Source organism: Apodemus sylvaticus, chromosome 9, assembly GCF_947179515.1.
Source record: "Apodemus sylvaticus chromosome 9, mApoSyl1.1, whole genome shotgun sequence".
NCBI lineage: Eukaryota > Metazoa > Chordata > Mammalia > Rodentia > Muridae > Apodemus > Apodemus sylvaticus.
Window position 1 is genome coordinate 9795895 of NC_067480.1, and position 22341 is coordinate 9818235.

Here is a 22341-nt window from a genome sequence, read left to right on the forward strand (position 1 = left end):
ATCTGATACAATCACATGCTCACCAGCCAGCTTGTACCTAACTGACAGCCGCTGTCTCCCTTGAACTCAGTTTGTGTGCTGCAGTCTGCCTGGCACTGTGTAGATCCTGTCCATGAACTGGCTGCCCATCACTCTAACTGATGCTCACTCTAAGCACTGTAAAATGGAGAGGTTTTCAATCGATTCTTATCCTCAGGTCAATTCATCAAAATACTACACGTCAGCAAAATGTGTGTTCCCATAACAACGCAGCATGCTAGAAGAAAACTGGAGATTTGCTTTTATAACAGGGCATAGAGTAACCTCGATTTTTATGCTGACTTGCCAGAAAACCTCTAAATTGTAATAGGAGAAAAAAGTGAAATAAAAACCAGGTTTGACAACTAAAAATGAAGTAACAGTCAAACTGTATTTCCTTTAAAAAAATGCTACCTTGGCAAGGTCTGATAGGACAGTCTCTCTCTTAGCCAGCTCTCAGGCTATGAAGGAGGAGAAGCCACAGGTCCTGTGCTGGAATACTGGCTCTGGTGGGCACCTCCTACAGGCTTGAAAGCAAGTCAGAGACACTCGGGAAGCAATCCAAAGGGGCGGGAAGGGATTCCCTAGTCGCCCTGAGAGGAGACGAGGACCATCAGGCTCCCACCGCTCACGTTTCTCCTCCTCAGGCGCTGCTATGCTCTGGCTCCCCTGCCCACTCGCCTGCAAATCTTCTTTCCCGTGGCTTTAGTGGCCACATATGCACTGGCCAGTCTTGCTTTTATAGATTTCACCCCAATACTTCAGCTGGAGGCCAGCAGGTTTCCTCTCCTTAGACGTCCTCACAGGCATACCCACTCAAGCAGCTTTCCCCAAGTCCTGCTGCTGACCCAGTCTGAGCTCCTGTGACACCCTGGGCCTGAGTCATGTCAGCCATCTTCCCTCTGTGTCTGCTGGAGCACATTTCTCTCCCCCATTTCCCAGTAACTTATATTCACTTCTCATAAAGTTTTTGAGTTCCATTATTCAGCCCTTCCTGGAACTCACAACATACCTGTCATAGTTCAGGCCACTCCTACCTTCTCAGGACAACTCTAACATCTGACTAACTACTCAGAGTGGGCAAGTGCCCCAATCTGTGAACAGCAGGCGGAGACCCCGTAAGGAAACAGCAACTAGAGGAATGGCTATTTTGAGGCAGCAACATTACTGTTAGCAAGAAAACTGAATTCAGGGGAGAATAACTAACCTAAGACTGAGTTGACACCATGGTCTCAGAGACTGTTTCTTCTTCTTCTATTTCAAAATATAACTGATGGAGATAGAAAGTGATGACATAATTTAATATGCATTGTGTAAGGATTATCACAATCAAAATAATTACATACCCATTGTACTAGATGGTTTTATGTCAACTTGACACAAGCTAAAGTAATAACAGAGAGAAAAGAGCTACAGTTGAGAATATGCCTCCGTGAGATCCAGCTGTGGGCATTTTCTCAATTAGTGATCAAGGGTGGGAGGGGCCAGCCCATTGTGGGTGGTGCCATCTCTGGGCTGGTAGCCTTGGGTTCTATAAGAAAGCAAGTTGAGCAAGCCAGGGGAAGCAAGTCAGTAAGAAACATCCCTCCATGAGCTCTGCATCAGCTCCTGCTTCCTGACCTGCTTGAGTTCCAGTCCTGACCTCCTTTGGTGATGAACAGCAATGTGGAAGTAAAGCTGAATAAACCATTTCCTCCCAACTTGCTTCTTGGTCATGTTTGTGCAGGAATAGAAACCCTGACTGAGACACCCATCGTCTCACGTGTTCTGCCTTAGATAGGCAGGATTTTCTATCTTGTAACTGGAAGCTGGACCCTGTAAACAAGTCCCTGCTGCACTACCCAGATTTCTGCTCTAACATCTTTTTATTCTCTTTGATAATGTTTACAATAAGATACATTAAACTAGTAACAAAAAGTATGAACTTTGTAAGTCTTGAAGACCTGCAACTGACCATGGTAACTCAGATAGGCAGTGTTCTTCGTTCTCAGTAGATAGAACAGTCACTCCCCGTCCCTCAGATCCTTCCTTTTCCTACATGCTTTGTGCTGGCTCCTCATCTGACATTCTTCCTAACTCTCATCACAAGGAGACTCGCTTCCCCAGTTCCCAGGCAGCAGTCACATCCTTTCCAAGGCGAGCCGAGTCAGTAGCTACTATGCAGTGCTAAGTCCACATAAGAAAGACTCAGAGTCCTTGAGGCCACTTTACTGCAGTGGGATTAAAAACTGGTGGTAGCATGTCCCTTTAATTTCATCTTTCAAGAGGCAGGAGGATCTTTTGAGTGTGAGGGCAGCTTGGTCTTCAGAGTGAGTTCTAGGACAACCAGGGATACATAGAGAAACCCTGTCTGGAAAAACCAAACCAAACCAAACCAAACCAAACCAAACCAAACCAAACCAAACCAAACCAAGTTTAAAAAAAAAAAAAAGAACTGATTGAGCTCCTTTTCTGCTAGGTCAGAGCCACAGGGGCAGCTCTCCTCTGGAGCCTTACCGTGCACCTTTCTATCTTTGTTTGTGGCACTTTCCCCTCAGATATGAGTCCTTCCTTCTGTGCTCACTACACCATTGGGACTCATGAACCAGGTTTCACCCTAGACAGTGCTTGGTCCCCCAGGGCTCTATTCTTTCCAGTTAGAACTCAGCCTCATCATATCTCCGATCCTTTCCCAAAAGCTAGGCCAAGGGTGGCAACTTAGGAGAGGCTTTAGACATGTGTGCAGAGAAAGAGGTCAAGACTCCTCAGGACAACTCCAGGAAATCCCAGGGAGAGCATCCACTGGGAGGTGCATGGGTACACTGGTAGACAGCCACGCTGGCAAAGACCAGATTTTGCTGCATTTCCTTTCCTTCTTCCAGAACCCCCCTCCCACACACCCCAACACACACACACACACACACACACACACACACACACACACACATACACGGACACACACACACGGACACACAGATACACACACACACACACACACACACACACACACACAGTCTTAAAGTGGCGTGGGCAATCCCTGTAAGACTAAGTTTCGGTTGGTGGCTTCCTTCTCCATCTTTCCTCTACAAAGCCTCACTAGAGCCTAGTGAGCTTACCAGGTAATCTGCTTATAGAAAACACAATTAAAACAACCTAAAAATTTGTTTCCAAGGACATAAAGACTTTGAAAAATAGTAGCTTAAGTTGCAACATTAAGTTTGGGTTGTAAAGCCCAAACTACCTGAAAATATGTTAGGATTCTTCTTTGCTTTCATATTGATGTCAAAATTATTATACAATAATAAGTTCTTAAGGATGTTTCAGACAAATGAGACAGTAGGAACAGAGTTAAAGCTTACTCTGAAGACCCATGTGTTTCCAGTATTACCAAAGTAATACTGAAATGCATAAACATGATTAAAGTGGAAAAAAAAGGGGATCAGACCTGAGGATAGAAAGCCCAGGTCAATGCCCTGGAGAAACATGTATTCTCACTAACACTGTATTCTTTCACATAGGAAATGGTGATAATTGCTTTCTTTGGCTACTGTCAGAATCAGATGACAATCTGTTCATGAAAATAAACTGTAAGCTCTAACCAACTCAATTCAACTGTATTCTTATTTTAGGATTATTTTTCTGAAGGAAATGCCTCTGACAATAATGAAATGAAACATTCCTAAATTGCTTCACATGTGATACAAATGTGTTATTGTCTTTCAAGATGTTGCCAAAACACAGGAGGAAAGTCAGAATTAGAATACTCCTTAAAAATGTGTGTACTTTCATTTTAAAACGCTCTCTTAGAAAGTTAGTCTTTTCCAGTTTCAGATTAGGAAGGTTTGTGGGTGGACGGGATGGCTCAGGCCGCACTGCAGAGCCTCAGTCCTTCACATCCTTTACCATGTTTGCGTGCAGACTGTTCACCTCACTGTGTGGTGGCTGAGGAAACCAGAAGGGAAAGGTAGGAGCCAAAACACCGAGGAGAGCTGAAGGGATGAAGACTCCCAGGAGAGCTAAGTGGGCTGGAGAGATGGCTCACCACTAAGAGTGCTCTGCGACTCTTTCAGTTCCCAGCACCCACGTGGCGCCTCACGACCCTCTGTAACCATGGGACCAGACACCTTCTTCTGGTGTGAAAATGTACATGCAAGGCAGAACACCCATATACATAAATAGATGAATGTCACTTAAAAAAAGGCTAAGCCAGAACCTTCTGGCATTGAACTGTCCTAAATAATTCTGAAGAATAGCTTGACAGTACTCTCTTCCGTTTGTAAAATGAATTATGAAGAGTCTGTAGCTCATGGTCCCAAACCAATTTTGTTCCCCTTGCTGTGGCCCCACCCATGAGCCCACCTTCGTCAATTACAGCCACACCTGACCCACTGAGTCTGAGCCACTTGAAATGGATGACACATAAGCTTTCTGGACGTAGTCACTCAACTTCGATGCACAATATAAAAGGTGTCACGCTGCTACTGGGCACTGCTGGGGCTGGTGCGGACTTGTCGTAGCTAAGATGGTTGCTTTTGTTCTGTGAATCACACCATCAAATCCTGAGCGCGGTTTATACATTGTCATAATGATACTTTTCTACTCTAAGGGGAAAACTCTGAAATGAAGGCCCAGGGGGGTGCTGGCTTCTCTTGGAAATTAACAACCTGTTTCCAAGATAAAAACAAAAAGAACCCCTTCCTTGCCAGCCAAACCAGAAGTTACAGTAAAGACTTACACAGTGCACATGCCCTATGCTGATGAGTTAGGCAGACTCAGTCATCTTCCGGTTATGTCTAAGCAGGGACATACAGTGACGGCTCTCCCCTGGGCTGCATTCCTTGTCTTCCAGTCAATGTACCCCTGTACCATGAACTCACGGAGGCTTTCGGAATTACCATGTCACCTGAGGTGGACTCCAGGGACTTCCGTCTAAGAAAGGGGACAGCTGGGTTTTGGCCCATGCTCTTGTCTTGAGGTCTGGCATCCTCGGGGCCTAAGCTGACGTCCCTGGCCGGCTGCACCAGCCTCTCGTCCTCTTCCATCTGCTCTGAGCTAAGACTCCAGAGCTGGAGGAAACAGTCAATACATGTCTTCCTTTGGAGCAACTAGTTAGCTACTTTGTCTCCTTCACAAAACATTCCTTGCTTGGTTCTAGCTTTCCTCTGGGCAAGGTCAGAGGTGCCACATTCCATACCACCAAATGCAGCGTTTCACTTGGTACCAGCTGATAACTTTGAGTTCTGGGTCTTTGCTAACTTTTAAGTTTCTGAAGAGCCCAGCCCTTGGCTCTCAATGTCTACAGCGCCACGTTAGGCTCACTGCTGGGGAAGATTTGAAGTGACAATAACAGTAACAACTACACTATCCTATAGTCTCCCTGTGGGCACATATTTTAGGCACATTTGTTTCAGGTAATTCTTGGAACAATGCTATGATACTGGCAGCACTGAAAACAGAGGCTGCTGTCCAACAACACTGCCTGACTTCTAACTGCTCCTGCAGTGAGCTGCCTCAGTGTACACAGCTGGTCACTCAAGCAAGCGGCGGGCGTGGCATGAAGAAGGCTCTCCGAATTCTTAGGCACTGGTTAAAATAAAGCTAAGCTAAGAGCATCTAAGTTGCTTTTAGCAACTAAGGCCACTCAGTGATTCCTGACAGACTAAAAGTTCTCTTACTGTTATTTATAACATCATATAGATAGCAGAACATCTCACAAGCCTGAAGAGCAAACACATTATTAACCCCATGCTTTCTTTTATAAAGAAACTTTAAATATCTCATGATGCAAAAATTTAAATATTATAAAATTCAAAGAAAGTACAAGAAAAATATAGTTAGTAATATTATTGCTAATGCACACCAGTTGATTAATGCTTACCAACTCTGGTCTGTGTCCGCTGAGGGACACAGGGGAAAAGTCTCATGACACCAAGGAACTATTAACACTGGCAAGGAAGAAATCTGTAGCTATCCGATTAATTCAGTACCGAACAAGGTTATATTATTAAATCAGGCTCCTGAATCCACAGCCCTTAGAGATCTTTAAAAAGAAAGCCAATAGTTAGCCATTATGGAGGGATGGCTACAGCTAAAGACAAAGAGGCCTGAGGGTTTCCATTTCTACTGCTAAATGCCATAGAACTGCAAAGCCGACTCCGTGAGATTTAACACATTACACTTCAAGAGACTAATTTAGAACAGTTTTTTGTTTTTGTTTTTGTAACCCAGCTTCATCTCTCCTACGTTCCTCTCAGCAAACACACATTAGTTATCAGCCACGCCAGAGATGGGAAGCAGAATGAGAAAATATTCACACACTGAGCTATTAAAATTAAATTTGCCTGCTTATTTATACATTTTAAGGTGGCCATTTATAAATGTTTAAGTTATGTATATGATTCATACTGTTTCACTTTGGATGTGGTTAAGGAGCTATTGAGGGATTAGCAGAGGGACGCTATGCCAGTGTGGTCAATGCAGTAGGGTAGTGCTTTGAGGAAGAAATGCTGTGGTGGAACAGACTACTTTAGCGTGTGTTATGTGAATTTCTTTTAAGTACATTGGTATGTACATACCTGGAAACTTACACCCACCTAGCCTGTGGGAACTTACACCCACCTAGCCTGTGGGAACTTACACCCACCTAGCCTGTGAAAACTGCTCAGTACTCACATGGGATCTTATCTTCTATTCTTCTATGTCCTTACCAGTGTACGAGTGCATGTATATACAGAAAGGCACACACCCCAAGTCTGACAATGATTGCACCTGTATTTATTTTGATTTTAATTCAATAATTCTCAAATAGAAATTAGAAAAATATTAAATTATTAATGAAACAAGGGAAAACAGACTAAAATCATATATTAAAATTTAAAGTGTTTATCAGGAGTGCCTTAACTAAGAAAATGCTGCAGTTTTATATCTTTCCCAAAGAAAACTGGAAATAGTCATAGATACTTTTAATCACGATTATGACTATCTAGTCACATAAAATAAATGTCATAACTTAAGAACTATTATTACTTTTGTAGAAAACCTTGTGCTTTCCCATGACTAACAACAAGCGAGGAGAGGTGAACTGAAGGGTGTTCTACTCACGCCCTAGGCCGGCAGGCAGGCGCCGCCATCACTGCCCCTGGAGGCTACTCTTACCTTACGCAGTAATTTAAGTGGTTAATTTCAGACCTGTGAAAACTTTTCATTTCCAGTTTTCAATAAAACTAGGGAAGGTTAAAATCAAGCAAAGAAATGAAATGGTTGTATAAACAGTGTTATTTCCTCCTGCTGGTGACGTCCCTTCACAACAGCCAGTGACATATAAAATTATTAATAATTCTCAGCAACAAAAAAATGCATAAGTGATCTATTTGCTTTGCAGCTACTTCTCAGTAGTAAATATTCAGAACAGTAAGAAAAATAGCAATAGGCTGTTCCCGCACATGAATTATCTTAGCATCTGTATCTTGGGCATCCTACAATATTGTCTTAGGTACACAATGGCTCCAATGTGGTATTTATTAGTTCATATACTCTATGGGTAAAGGTCAAAAGTTGGGAAAGAGAGGAAAAGAAGAGCTAGCAAGCATATGGATGATACATCAACATGAACAGTAAAAACAGTTTTTACGCTGGGGATTTTGTGTCATTACTGAACACACTCACTAGACAGTGACTCCCAATTCCCCAAACTGTCTATGTCTAGGCTGAAAGGTAACTAATGCCTAAAGTATATACAATAAATAAAATATATACAATAAATGCAAATGATACTTTAAACACCATGAGAGATAATCTTAGGACTTCTCCAACACGGGAATGCAGCTGTTACCAACGGGATTTTCTGTGTTGGAAATCTGATGTCCTGCCAGGCAGGTACAGAATCTGTTAGCTCCTCCCCCTTTTGTCTAGCTGGAGAACTACCATGACCTTTCAGACCGAGCCTGGCAGCCTGTTCCACAGCTAACCCCTCACGTACTGCAGTGAGGACACTGAGCTCTGGGAGGAGAAAACTGAGAGCAAAGCCTCTGTAAGAATAGTACTCATTCTTAGCTACTCAATGACCATGGCTCCAGGCCAGGTTCTGTTCTAAATGTGTCTTGCTACCTTTGCTAACACTGGGGGCCAGGACCACTGACACTGGGGGTAGCGAGACAGGTGGAAGTCTCTAGTGAAACAAGCAGAAGGGAATGCAGAGTCCGCTCCCCTCCAACCCTCCCCATGATGGAGCTACAGCATGAGCTGGGAAGAATAAATAATGCTCACAGTCGTTCAAATAAAGGTAAAAATCTCATTGACTAAGATGGAATAGGAGACTGAACACTGGGACAGATGGTCTCACAAGAGCTCTGTATCTGTGAGAGAAGGTAGCAAAACCTCTTATCATAAACCTCCAAATTCCACCCTCTTCTTTGACCTTTGAAAAGACAGTGCAGTCACACAGCATTTTACTGTTGGTCATGCTGCTTTAGTGTGCGACCTAATGAACAGTTTTTCACACACATGAAACAGAAGATGACATGACCCTTAGGCATTCATTCAAGCTATGCACCTGTCTTTACGTACAGAGGGTGACAGCGCAGAGGAAGGCAGTGCCACGCCGGTGAGCCCTGTCATGGCCCTCTGGGAGCAGAGGAGACATAACTGTTCTCAGTGCGAGACAGGGGAGCAGCATTTACAGACAACGGCCCTGATGGGGCTTCCTTCACCAGGTGCTCACAGACGGAAGTCACGTGATTCACGGACACCATGATTTTGATTTGAGCATCTACAGTATTGTCCTTAAACCGTGTGTGAAGCAGCAGGAGGAGCAGCAAGCCTTCCACCAAGGCTCCAGGTCAAAGTGCTCGCTGTGGCTGTGAACAGTGTCGTGTGCTGCCTACCAGCATCTGCTAGGAACTGGCAAAACCCCTCAACTCTCCATCTCCCTGGTGTATGCCAGGCACTTGTAAATGTGAGGAGCTCCCCAGAGAACAGCTCTGTGTAGACTGAGGCAGTCAGAGAAAGGCTCTGTGACTCCAGCAGGTCCGGCAGTCTGGTCCTCTCACTTATCCAACCACCTAGGTCGTGTCTCCCTGACCTAAGCCACTGTACCTAACTGTCCTCATCTTACTCCATCCGAATCTGGTTGTCTACGTGTGTCGCCTATCTTCCTTTGTGTGAAAGCCTCTTGAAGTAATGCTTTTATTTTTTATTGGAAATAATAAGTAGTAGGAAAGACTTTACAATAAAGTGATAATTTAAAATATTTAATTAGTAAAGGAAAGGTAAATTAAAGTATCAGAAACAAGTTGTTAGAACCTGACAATTCTAGCTTTCCCAAAAGAACAGAGGACTCTCTTCTGGCCGAAGAATCTTGTAAAATTTGTGTAAAATCTCACTAATATGAGATTCACTGAGAGAAATGCCTAAAAGGGCCACAAAGTTAGCTCGGAGGGTAAGGGAGCTCGCCACCAACACGGACAGTCGAGTTCAATCCCTGGATCCTGCAGCAGGAGAGGACTGACTCTGGAGGGTTCTTTATCATCTCAGACATGCTGTGTCATGCTTGTACCACGTATATCACACAAGCACACAAATACACACGTGTCCATCAGTCACAGCCAGCCCTCAAAACGTGAGCTGCAATCACCTCCTCTTTTACAAGTACACTATGTCATGTCTTGTGATGGTTGTGGAAAGCTGACTAACACGGAAGCCAAGAACAGCCTTGGCACTGGAGTAGGGCCTGAGTGAGGGCTCAAAGAAAAATCAGATTGAGGAGGGACATCAACCTCTGAACTGCGCTTGCAGTTCCCATTCGAAACCCATCTGCCGAAGTGTTTCAGTATTTTAAAGAATGGGCCACAAAACATGGCCCACGAGCCATGGTGGGCACACCTCGTTTCTTTGATGGGTGGGATGGTTTCTTATGGGAGCGCCGCCTGCTTCGGCCCTCATGTGTTTCTTCCGGTCATTTCCCTGCCCCCCCCCATCCCCCTGGCAGAGCAGAGATGAAAGCAGAGTCCCCCTGTGAACTACTGACCTAGAATAACTAACCTTTGACCCCGAAGATAAGGTTCTAGAGTAGGGAATCAGATGACCACCTCCCACCCTCAAAGGTTCCCAGCTAAGATCCAGTGTCACTGCTAAGCATGTCTTCAGAAGCCATGCAGTCTTGATATTCCCACATGAAAAATAAGAAAACAGTATCATTTAGTTATTTATTAAATAATTTACTTTTTAAATTTAAAGTATGTACTTAATTTTAAATATTTTATTTATTTAATAAAATTAAAATTATACAATATCTTATTTATTATTAATGCTAAAATAAAATAAATGCTTTTTAATTTTATAAAATATTTTAACTAATTCAAGTATGTTTATTAAATGTTATCCTTTTAATAAAGCTTACTTTTATATACTGACACAGTTACACTGCTATGATTCAAACAGAATAAATGGAAACCAGTAAAAGTTTCCATTCAGCGGGAAATTCAGAAAAGTTACTCCTATCAATCTCAGTCTTCTCTCTGCTCAATGGCTTCTCAACATTTTTATTAAGATTTATTCTTGTGTGTGTGAGGTTTTGCCTACATGTGAGTATATGCATGTACTCACATGTATTTGCCTACATGTGACACACCATGCATGTGTCTGGGACCTAGGGAGTTCAGAAGCAGATGTCAGATATCCTGGAATTGGATGTACAAGATGATTGTGAGGTGCCACGTGGGCGCTGGAACCTGAACCACAGTCCTCTGCAAGAGCAGCAAGTGTTCTTAACTGCTGAGCTACCTCTCCAACCCACCAAACAGCTTGCGATCACAGTGAGTTACAAAAGACAAGCCTTATAATGGTACTCTGCATAGGACATTTCTGTGTTGCAGGATATTTGATTACACTGTGAACCCTGAGATTTACTACACCTCTATGTATGAGAGTGGGGTGAGAGATAAGTGGGGCATGGCACTCATGACTATGTATACACTCATGGCTATGCATGTACACTCATGGCTATGTATACACTCATGGCTATGCATGTGCACTCATGACTTGTATACACTCATGGCTATGCATGTACACTCATGACTATGTATACACTCATGGCTATGCATGTGCACTCATGACTATGCATGTACACTCATGGCTATGCATGTACACTCATGACTATGTATACACTCATGGCTATGCATGTGCACTCATGACTATGCATGTACACTCATGGCTATGCATGTACACTCATGACTATGTATACACTCATGGCTATGCATGTGCACTCATGACTATGCATGTACACTCATGGCTATGCATGTACACTCATGACTATGTACACACTCATGGCTATGCATGTGCACTCATGACTATGCATGTACACTCATGGCTATGCATGTGAACTCATGACTATGCATGTACACTCATGGCTATGCATGTGAACTCATGACTATGCATGTACACTCATGGCTATGCATGTGTACTCATGGCTATGCATGTACACTCATGGCTATGCATGTGTACTCATGACTATGTATACACTCATGGCTATGCATGTGCACTCATGACTATGCATGTACACTCATGGCTATGCATGTGTACTCATGGCTATGCATGTACACTCATGGCTATGCATGTGCACTCATGACTATGCATGTATACTCATGGCTATGCATGTGTACTCATGGCTATGCATGTACACTAATAGCTATGCATATATGCTCATGGCTATTCATGTGCACTCATAACTGCATATATGCTCATGTCTATGCATGTACACTCATGACTATGCATATATGCTCATGGATATGTATGCAGACTCATGACTATGCATACATGCTCATGGCTATACATAGAGATTCATAACTATGCACATATGCTCATGATATGCATATATGCTCATGCGTATACATGCACACTCATGGCTATGCATGTGTACTCATGACTATGCATATATAGATTACTATGTAAAGGAGTCACAGACTTTATATTGAAAATGCCACCATCACTAAGACACCACAAGGGCCAGTCTTAGGACCCTGACTATATGTGTATATATATGGATATGTGTGTGTGTGTGTGTGTGTGTATGTGTGTGTGTGTGTGTATGTGTGTGTATTGATGTCTTGTTTAATTTACTCTCCATGGTTTGCATCTTGCATATTAAAAAATCCACTGCTTTAACAGGAAATCATATTTTGAGTATATTCTTTGGAGCAAATCAGGGAGATTTATTTATTTTTACACTATATCATAAAGCATAAATATCAAGATCAAAAACAATTCGTGTTGTAAAAAGACTGAGATTCCTTTATCCTTAGCCCACATTTAATTATCATATGCATGAGTTATCTGGTTGTACTACATGCTAGGCACTGTGCTTGACATAAGAGTGCTTGACATATTCATTAAACATGAATATACCATGGCCCGGCCTCTCGAGAGTCCCAGGAAACATAAGTCACAGTGCTGAAGCACCTGAAAAAGGAGTCCAGAGAGACTTTTGAGCACATTCTTGTACACATCTGCTTTGCACCCAGAGAGGGAAAGAACCACACCATTTGGAAGTGTTCTCAGACCCTTTGTAGTAGACTATAGAAACTTCCCAAACTATCCAGAGGCACTTGTTCTCTGATATTTTTTTGGGTTAGAAAATGAGAAAAAAGATATATTTGTAGTTTTTAATCTACACCTTTTGTATTTCCATTTCTTCTGGCTGAAGGTCCCCTGACCTTTGTGCAATCACACGGCAGAGGCACGTACAGACTGAACAGATGAACAGAGGGCACCAGGGCACATTCTGGCGCAGGCTGACCAAGCTCCTTCACGGTCACCCTGCAGCTGTTGTCCTGTGGTATCTGGAGGCCCATTCTCATCAGTCATCAGATTCTAGGAGGTTCTGGATCATGACCATGTTCCCTTATACTGGCGGAGGCAGCAGGAAAGGCAGGGAATCAAATGAAGCCCAGTCTGTGAAAGCGTGAGATGCTTCTTGCTGCTGCAGGTGTGACACATCTCATATGCTGGGTCAGAAACCTGGCCATGCCCTCTTCTCAGCATCGCTGCAGAACAACACAGTGACCGCCTTGCCTTGTTACAGACCCTCCCTCAGCAGCATCCGAGTCCTTCATCAAAGGACTTCAGTTTACCTCTGAAACAGGGGTTTACCAAGGACACATTAGGGGAAAGAGATTACTACATTTCCATACAGTAATCTAGCAGGCAGACACACTGGAAACGCTTTTCTCAACATCGTAGTCTGTTCCTTCTGTAAATTAAGCCCTGCAAACAGAGACATGGAAACGTAGGAGTGAAGGTGTAGGTAGCCAACAGGCTCTGGCACGTGATTGGCGATGGCCTGTGCCTGCTGTGAGGCCGCAGCCACTGAGGGCTGCTGTTGGCTGCCAACCGCATTTCCTCAGCCCCATGGTGATCGGCAGGGTAAGCGTCTGGAGTGGCTACAGTGGGAGACCAGTCTCGGTACTGAAGTATGATTATCATCTACACTGATGCAACTTTATGCTAGCCAAATATTTTATTTCTTAAACGAGAATATCTTTGGTTGATCTCTTTCTTGATCAGAATATTTTCATTTCCATCTTCTAAAATGCCTTGGTATTGGACTCCTTTGTCTTCAGACACCTGGATATAGCTGAATGTTATAATCAATTAAATTTTGGAAAGACTTTTATGCCACTTACTATAATTAAATCTCACAGTCATTGACTAAAAGGCAGGCATCAGTAATCCTCTTAACAGATGACTGGAAAAGCTGGTGGAAGTACGAAGTACACTTTTCTGTTTCCTAGGTAATTTGTTTTTAAGTTTGTTATTATAAAAATATTGTATTTTAGACAAATATATGTCTCAAGATGTGAAAAAATTGCCATTATAGATATTCTTTTGGACTGTGTATGTATAATCTATACAGGTGCTCACTAGATATAATTAATTCTTTCTTCATCTACACATTGTAAAGAAATGAAGAAATACAAATGAAGGTTAACATTTATGAGTGAAATCAGCCATCTGATATCAATCCTTTGGAATGAATTTGCTGACCAATTCAGCCCTCATGTGTCAAAGTTCACTTCTACTCTGCTATAGGAAAAGTGCCCATTCAAAATGTCTGTGGAAAAGCTGAACAAACTCTGTCCCCAAAATTAAACAGATGAAACTGTACAAAAAATTCAGTATTAAAAGGTCAGTTTTAAAGTACAAGGAAGCCCAATTTTTCTATAATTACAAAAATACCTGTCCCGCAGTAGTAGATCATGAGCAGAGCAACCACTGTCTCACCAAGCACGCTGGTGGGCACTTTACTCTCACTACACGAAGGATGAGGAACAGGGAGGGAGGGCTAGAAAGCGCCCCATGTCGACGACATCTGTTCTCAGTCAGCTTTCTTAAAAGCTTTTATTTCATAATTCACATGATTTTATTTAAAAGCCATATGACTGATCGACTCATAAAGGAAGAAACTCTAAATATATACAAAGGAAGTATCTGCAAATCCACAATCTAAGTGTCCCTTGTCTCACAGACTTTACCTGACTTCTGTAATCCTGATTCTTCCTTGACCCTGACCTTGGAACTGGTCAAATTACATTTTAAAAATGAATTGCCTGAGATTTCATTTATTTCTTATTTGTGTGTGTGGGGTGGGTGATTATGTGTGTGTCCCTGCACATGTGAGTGCCAGTGTATATACTTTTTGCACGCCAAGGCCAGAAAAGGGAAGGCACTGAACTGGAGCCTAGGAGCTGACATTAGTCTTTAAAGGCACCCGGCTTGCTGTGGGTACTGGGATAGGAGCACTCACCCCCAGGACTGCACAGTCAACACTCCGAACCATGCAGCCATCTCTCTAACTCCTAGATTACTCTTTTGTGGCTCACTCGTCCTATAGAGACAAGTGGTACCAACCAAGCAAACCAAGAGGCAGGAAGGAGGAGCCTTTAGTGAGAGTGATGCTCAGTATGCCTGCCATTTGGGGAGCTTAGCCTGGATCTCGTTTCCTGAAAGCAATGCCTTCAGAGCCAGAGGCTGGCTTTGCCACCCCTATGCAAGCGTGACCCTGCAGATGGTTCCTGCCTCAATACACTGCTGATGGAATCAGGAAGACAGGCAGGAATTTGTAATCTGAGCACATACAATCAATCACCTGCAGGCATGCTGAACCTACTAGGGTATATTGGTTGAATGTTTGATACTACAGGACACAGATCAGTTTTAGTATGTTTCAGAGTTCATCAATATTTTGATTTTTGCCAATGATGAGAATATTGCTTCAAATAAATACAAAATGACAGAAGCATGCTTATAACCACTTCAAAAATTACTATAAGTTCTGCCCTATTTCCAAACAAAAGTTCACTTAGTGAATTTAAAATGCTATTCAAATCAGCAACGCAAATAGCAATTTTTAAAAATCAAACATTCTAATGCAATACAACACAAAGATGGGCTAATTTGATCTTTAAGTCCTAAGAATCGCAAAATTCTCAGTAAGAAAAATCAATGTCTTTGTTTCCTGTAATTAATCATTATATTTCTGTATGTATGTATAGTAAAAACGAGAGGCGTGGTAGGGAGGGGCTTGTAGGAAAGGGAGAGAGGACACTCCAGTGGAACATAAGAAAAAATGAGGCTGTGATTTACTACTATCTGAAAAATAATAATATAATTTCTTCATGATTTCTATTATTTAAATTAATTCTGGTAATATCCCCATGAGAAATTATTACAAAGGAAAAAACCTTCACTGAATTCAGGCCACATATCTTAGGTATTTCTCTGATAGTGTGCACTGACTGTTTTTTAACTACACAGCAAGTTGACTCCACTCTGCTGACTGCTTCTCCCAGAGAAACAGCTCCCAGGCTGGCTCATGCGAACAAAGCTCTACAGTGCAATCGGTGACTATTAAAAATGCAAGGCAAAGAGTGGCTGATTCTCTCAATACAATGCCATAGACTGCTGGAGCAAAATGAGAAGAAAAAGGAACTCATGTCAGTTTAAAAATGAGCCCTATCTGCTGTAGATATGAAATCATCTCGTTCTCATGATTCGCAAGGGAAATATGAACCCAATGGATGTGAGCACAGAAAAGTAATACACTGTTATGATATTAGGCTAAGATCATGCCAAAGATTAAACATTAGAGATATAGGAGATTAAAGACAGAAGGTTACTGAACACCAGAACGAATTGAGGCTGTTATGCTAATGATTATCAGTCATGACTAATCAATTACTGAATCTTGTTACAGATCCTGGGTTTCTTAACACATACCACAGAGAACCAAAACCGAAGGTCGCCATGAACTCTGAGGCCTATTTAATACACCTGCTCTCGCTCGCTCGCTCGCTCGGTAACATTGTTCAAAAAGCTCAATAGCAAGATCTTGCCAGCTAGCAAACACACAGGACACTATGACAAGTCAAGCACAGAAAGGTTTTCAAAGGCATGTGAAGATATGAAAATATGAAAGAGGAAAGTGAAAAATGATATTACAACAGAGTGTTATGATTTAGACAAAAAATTTAAATGCTGTTGCCATCTGTGACCTGGAATAGTTTTAATTCTAATGATTAAAAAGTCAACCTCTTGCAAGGTGTCATCACTGCAAATAATATGAAACTAAAGCAATTGTTCCCCCAAATGTAGCATACTCGAAACTAAAGATCAGTATGCCTAGCTGAGGGTTTGGGATTGAACTCAGTGGAGCCCCTGCCTGCACATGGGAGGCCTAGGCCCGGTCCACAGGACTGGGCTGGGGAAGTACACACAGCACACTAGAGATAACTTACAAATTATTAAAGTAACTGTAGTGATGTATATTACTTAAGACTCATCCAATAGAACAAATCCTAAGAGTAGCTACTGTAGAGAATCTGACAAAATGTTTGATACATAAAATAACTTAAAATCTCAGAAAAAAAAATCACAAAATATCGGAGCAAGACCACTTATGTTTTTATACCTTTAATTTTGTTTCCTCTAGCTTGTTTTTTTCTTACAGTGAAAAAATCTCTCCAGGGTGATGTGGTACATCTTTATACAAAGTATCGCACTGACATTTTTAAACCAGCAAGGCAATTATTGAACACTTCTAAATCTGTGCTAGAGCAGTGGGTGCAGCACTGGTTTGCTCTAAGTCTGCATTTTGTTGCCTCCTCACAATACTGAATCAATACTCTCAGCGCAGCAACAAGTCAAGACTGTGAGAGAGAAACCTCAAAAGCACAGTGCAGTAATGAAAGCAGTAGGAGAGGGCAGCGGCCCGGGCCATGGCAGGGACCCTCCTCCCGCGCATGCAGAGAGAGGAGGTTCTGATCCAGCAGATGAAATCTGCCCCAGCTCTTTGCATCATTTTCCTCATGCCCTTGTAACCATGTCTGAGATGTAGGTCTCAAGGTGCACTGCCGCTCTCAGCTGCAAACAATTAAAACCACGATCTAGGGGCTAGAGAGGCGGCTCCATCAGGGGCTCTGACTGCTCTTGGACTGTTCGCACACACAGCTCCTCATGACCCCTTTAACTCAGTCACAGGGGACTGGATGCCCTCTTCATACACATTCAATAAAATAAATAAATCTTAGAAAAATAAAAACAAAGCCATCAGTTGTGAAGCAGGGAGACCAGGCCACTGTGCAAACTCAAACTCAGATAGTTTTTTGTAATTCCCTTTGAGGAGACCATTGGAAGTCTTCCCTCGTGGCTGTCTTCACAGCTAAACAGCATTGTTAGAGCTGAGTACGGAGGCCTGCCTCTTTAATCCATCACAACGAGGAGAAGCGGGTGAGTCTCTCTGAGTTTGAGGCTAACCTGGTGTACATAGTAAGATCCAGGATAGCCAGGGTTACAGAGACCCTGCCTCACACAAGCAAGAACATGAGCAAGAGAAGTACACAAGGAAAGAAAAGAGGGAATTGTCCCTCTTGTCTTGCAGTCTTCCAGTATTTTGGACAATGACAGCAATAAAGCAAATTCTAACTGAGAGGTTAATCAGAGTAGTTACTAGTGAGAGACAATCAAGTGTTTCCAAAAAGCTTCCATAGAATGCTCTCACGCAAAACATAAAACGCAACATATGAGCTTTCCGGAAGGAATCTTCTGTAGCAGTCCAGACAAGGGGCTCATTTTCTAGGCTTGTTGTCATAAAAGTGGAAATGCTGGTGACAGGTTCCCCTTACCTGTGGATACAGTTCTTGCCCTCGAGATACAGCATGCCAGAGGCAACGTCCAAGGAAAACTTCACCAACTGTTTCAGCTTTAGCTCATCCTTCCTCTTCCTCAGAAAGGTCAGAAAATCTCCTCCTGGAGGAAGAAGCAGAGAACGGAGGTAACTGAGGAGGGAGCTGCGCACCATACTTCCGGCCCATTAGGAGGCCGTACAGACTAAGGAGCACTGGGAGGAGCACTGGAGGCTCCACGTGCTCGTCCGAGAGTCCTCTGAGACAAGATGAACATGGAGACCGCACAACGTGGTCAGCGGGGCCGCGACCTGCCAAACACATCCACTCAAAGACAAACATGTCCCTTTGCACTTATCTGCACTGATTTAATTTATTGATATTCTCTAAGAAATTATATTTTCTATAATAACAAAAAGATAGAATTTAAGCAAAATAGTCAAATATTAATATCTAGATTCAGTGACCTACTAAAAGATTAAACTATTTAAGCTACACCATGTGTGGACGTACAGGCACAGGAAGATGTACTCTGACAAGCTACGGTTCTGACACAGCTTTGTTCTTCATCTGCTCCAGGTCTGGGTATCAGGCAGACCCCGAGATCTTTCTGGCTGTGAGACAGCCTCTAACAGCTGAGTCATCGCTCCACTCTCCAGTGATGTCTTAGAAAAGCTTTTGAGCCTTGAGCCAGGCAGAGGTGGCCCACACCTTTAGTCCCAGCACTTGGGAGGCAGAGGCAGGTGGATTTTTGAGTTCGAGGCCAGCCTGGTCTATAGAGTGAGTTCCAGGACAGCTAGGGCTACACACACACACACACACACACACACACAAGAGAAAGAGAGAGAAAAGCTTTTGACCACCACAGCCGAAGGCATTCTATGATAAAAACAGTAATTTAAAACTGTAGTTAGTCACATTTTATGAAATTAGACAAGTTGAGTTAAACAATATAGTTCCCTTATTTCAATATATCTCAAATCTTGGAAAGATAAATTTATATTTTTAAATACATATTACATTTTAAAATTTACAAGCACATTTTCATTTTAAATATTTGACTGACATTTAGATTTAATAAAACTTAGACCTCAAAAATAGTTTAATATGCTTAAGTTATCCCAAATATTTTTAAATGTTCTTTACAACTAAGTATAACTTTCTAAACTTAAATCAATTAAAATGAAATGACATTAGGGTTTAGCACTGACTGCATTTTAGACGCATGCGTGGCAAGCGCCGAGCAGGCCACTTAGTGCAGCTTCTCTTTTTATTTTATTGTATTTATTTTAATTTTTTAATTGAATATTGTCTTCATTTACATTGCCAATGGTAAAACCTTTCCCGATTTCCCCCTCCCCAAAGAGCCCCACCCCCCTCCCAGCCCCTCCTTCCAGTGCAGCTTCTCATTTGGCATTCATTGCACTGTTTTGAACTCTGGCAGGGGCTTGTATCCACGGCGCATGCGCAGGCCCTGCCGCTGCAGCAAAGGCCCAGCAGAGGTTATGCTGCTTCTCCTCCTGTCTTGCCCTGTAACCACCACCCTTTCCCACAGAGCAACCCAGGGCCCAACACAGCTTGGCAGACTCTCCGTGCCTAACCATTCTCAAGAGACTGGCAACGGCCACGGGTATCTTTCTTTTGGAGAACCATTTATAGCTTACAGCATTAAACAGAAGGTAAAGAGGTTTAAACACCTGACCGTACACCCAGCCATTGCGTTCTCTCAGGCCTCTGCATTCAACTGCAATTGTAGAGAAGGATTATCCCCTCGCTGACATTCCCCTGACCTCTAGCACACCAAAGGAAAGATTTAGGGGTCCTTAAATAAATAATGAAAAAGAATAAACACTACAAGAGAAGAGTTCATGGCTTTTTCTTAGGTGAGAACAACTAGAAAATAATCACCCACCTAAGTCTTAAAATTCCCCTTTTCTTATCTATTAATCACAAATTAAATGTTACTCATCTGTGGGCCAATTTAGAAAATCAATAGTTTTTACCTTTTAAAAAATAAACTTATAAGTCAGACAATTCACCTTTTTTGTTCATTTTAAAAATTTATTATTATTTTAAGCACATATGCACGATATATTTGTGTGCCCACAGGCTTCACAAATATCAAAGTAAGTTGCAGGGTCTGGTGAGGTGGTGGGTGGGCTTTGGAGAGGAACCCCATTTCATCACTCTGCTAGGGTTGAAGTTGGATCCGGGCAGGAGCTGGGTACCATCTAGAGGGCACCTGTTCCAACTTGAGTGATTCTGCAGGCTGAGAGCTGGGAACAACCTCAAGACAGGAGTGCTCACTTAATCTGCATCAGCACCAGAGTAGGAGTCCTGAGGACTGTGGGCGGGCCAGGCGCTGGCATGCTGTGGAGTGCAGGCTGCAGGAGGCTCCACTCAGGCCTTGGAGGGTATCATCACAGTTGCCAAGAGTGGAAGTCACCCGCTGAGAAAACCTTAGTGCTGACAGCTCCGAGGCTTGGGCTAGTGAGCCATTTACTGCTGCAGCCCCCAAACTGTAACTTGGAAGGTCTATGTCACACCTAGTGGCATGCCTTCGGCAGGGCAGTCCATCCCGAGATCTTGAAAGGTTAGACCTGCTTACACTCACACATACTTGGGAGGCACCTTCAGCTCAGAGACTGCTTCAAAAGGGACAAGCTGGCTGCGCTGCTTTAACAGACTGTTTCCTCCTTACAGGGTAGTACTATAGATTGGGCTCCCACAAGAACGCTGCCCAACAAGGAGATCTTCAATAAAATCTACTAAGGATGTGCAAACAACACACAGAAGACACTGAAAACAGCAAGGCAACTGGCCACTCCTGAAGGAGAACCTGTTTCCTCTGCTACAGAGCCACAGATACGGAGACAGACACAGTGCCAGGGAAAGGACAGAAGCTTACAGATGAAGCTGATCAAAGACCTGGAAGAGGATACAAACAGGCAGATTCATTCAATTCTGGACACGGAGAGAAAGAAAACACTGGCAACACAGCGAAAAAAGTTAGAAAAGATGGGTGAGAAAAGTCAGGAAAAATGAAAAAGTCAGCAACATGACAGAGAAGTCAATCAGGGAAACTATGAACTGAAAACGCAATGAAAAGAGAATACACTATTATAAACAGACTTGACAAAGTACAAGAAATACCAGGAACAGAAGACAAGTTCAAGGGAATTCTGTCCTTAAATATCAGCAATGGGGACAGAAAAGCAAACTTTCTAAGACCACCCAAGAACTCTTACCACATGATCAACAGGCGGACCTAAAATAATCAACAGGCTAACAGAAGGAACTATAATAAAACTAAGGGCATAGAGAATCTATATTTTGAAATTACCGCAGAAAATTCCCTAAATTTAGAGAAACAACAGCCCTGTCAACAAATATTTACAAGGGTGTTGAGAAAGAACCCCAATAGACACGACTGTCTGGAGAAACTGTCATGGGAAGCTAAGGTGCCAACACTCAAAGCTAAGAACCAACAGTGGAAGCTGTAAGGGGAGCACTAACTTACAGAGAAAACTACATCCGGTCTCTCATCAGCACTCCAGCAACCAACCAGGAGAGCACAGCAGGAGGCATTTCTGGCTCTGAGAGTAAGACGCAGGATAAAGAGCATGGGCGTTTCTTGGACAGGTCATAGGGAAGCCGGCCCGTGTGGAGGCTTCCTAAAGCATATCTCTACATAAAAGGTTAAAATGCAGCTAAAGGCTGTACTGGACACACACAGCAGAGGCTTCAGAAACAGCACACGTCTGAGGGTCAGAAAGCAGAGAGGGGAGCCTGGGTGGGGAGAAGAGCTCTTAAGGGGGGGACAGGGAGGGGTGGTAATGCAGGTAACTGTGACACAGGAGATGGGAGATGGGAGAGGTAACGGAGGACTGGGGAGGGTTGTGGGAAGGCCATGAATTACAACTAAATAAAACAGTAAGTATGCATAAAATGCCACAAGGAAACCCATTATTTGATATGTTAACTTACTGAGAAAGGAAGGATGGATGGAAGGAAGGAATGGAGAGAGAGGGAGGGAGGGAAGAAGGAACGAAAGGAGGGAGGGAGAGAGGAAGTCACAAGGGAAAAGGAAGCCAAAGGAAGAGGCCAGCCCCTCCCCATGGAGCAGGAGCAGAGCACATGGTGAAGCTAGGGTTAGCAGAGAGCAGCCCAG

At 43.0% G+C, this 22341-nt stretch overlaps 1 protein-coding gene across 5 annotated transcripts in view; it reads right to left on the reverse strand.

The window, feature by feature from the left end:
* The window catches only part of Fer (FER tyrosine kinase), a 306510-nt gene that overhangs the window by 48161 nt on the left and 236008 nt on the right, over positions 1-22341 (reverse strand). For all 5 annotated transcript variants that reach the window (XR_007979418.1, XM_052192262.1, XM_052192260.1 and 2 more), the window contains one exon: positions 18171-18294. Coding sequence is in view for 4 of the 5 variants with exons in the window: in XM_052192262.1 (XP_052048222.1) it covers positions 18171-18294 (124 nt within the window). In the remaining variant the exon portion in view is untranslated. The remainder of the gene's footprint in view (positions 1-18170; positions 18295-22341) is intronic.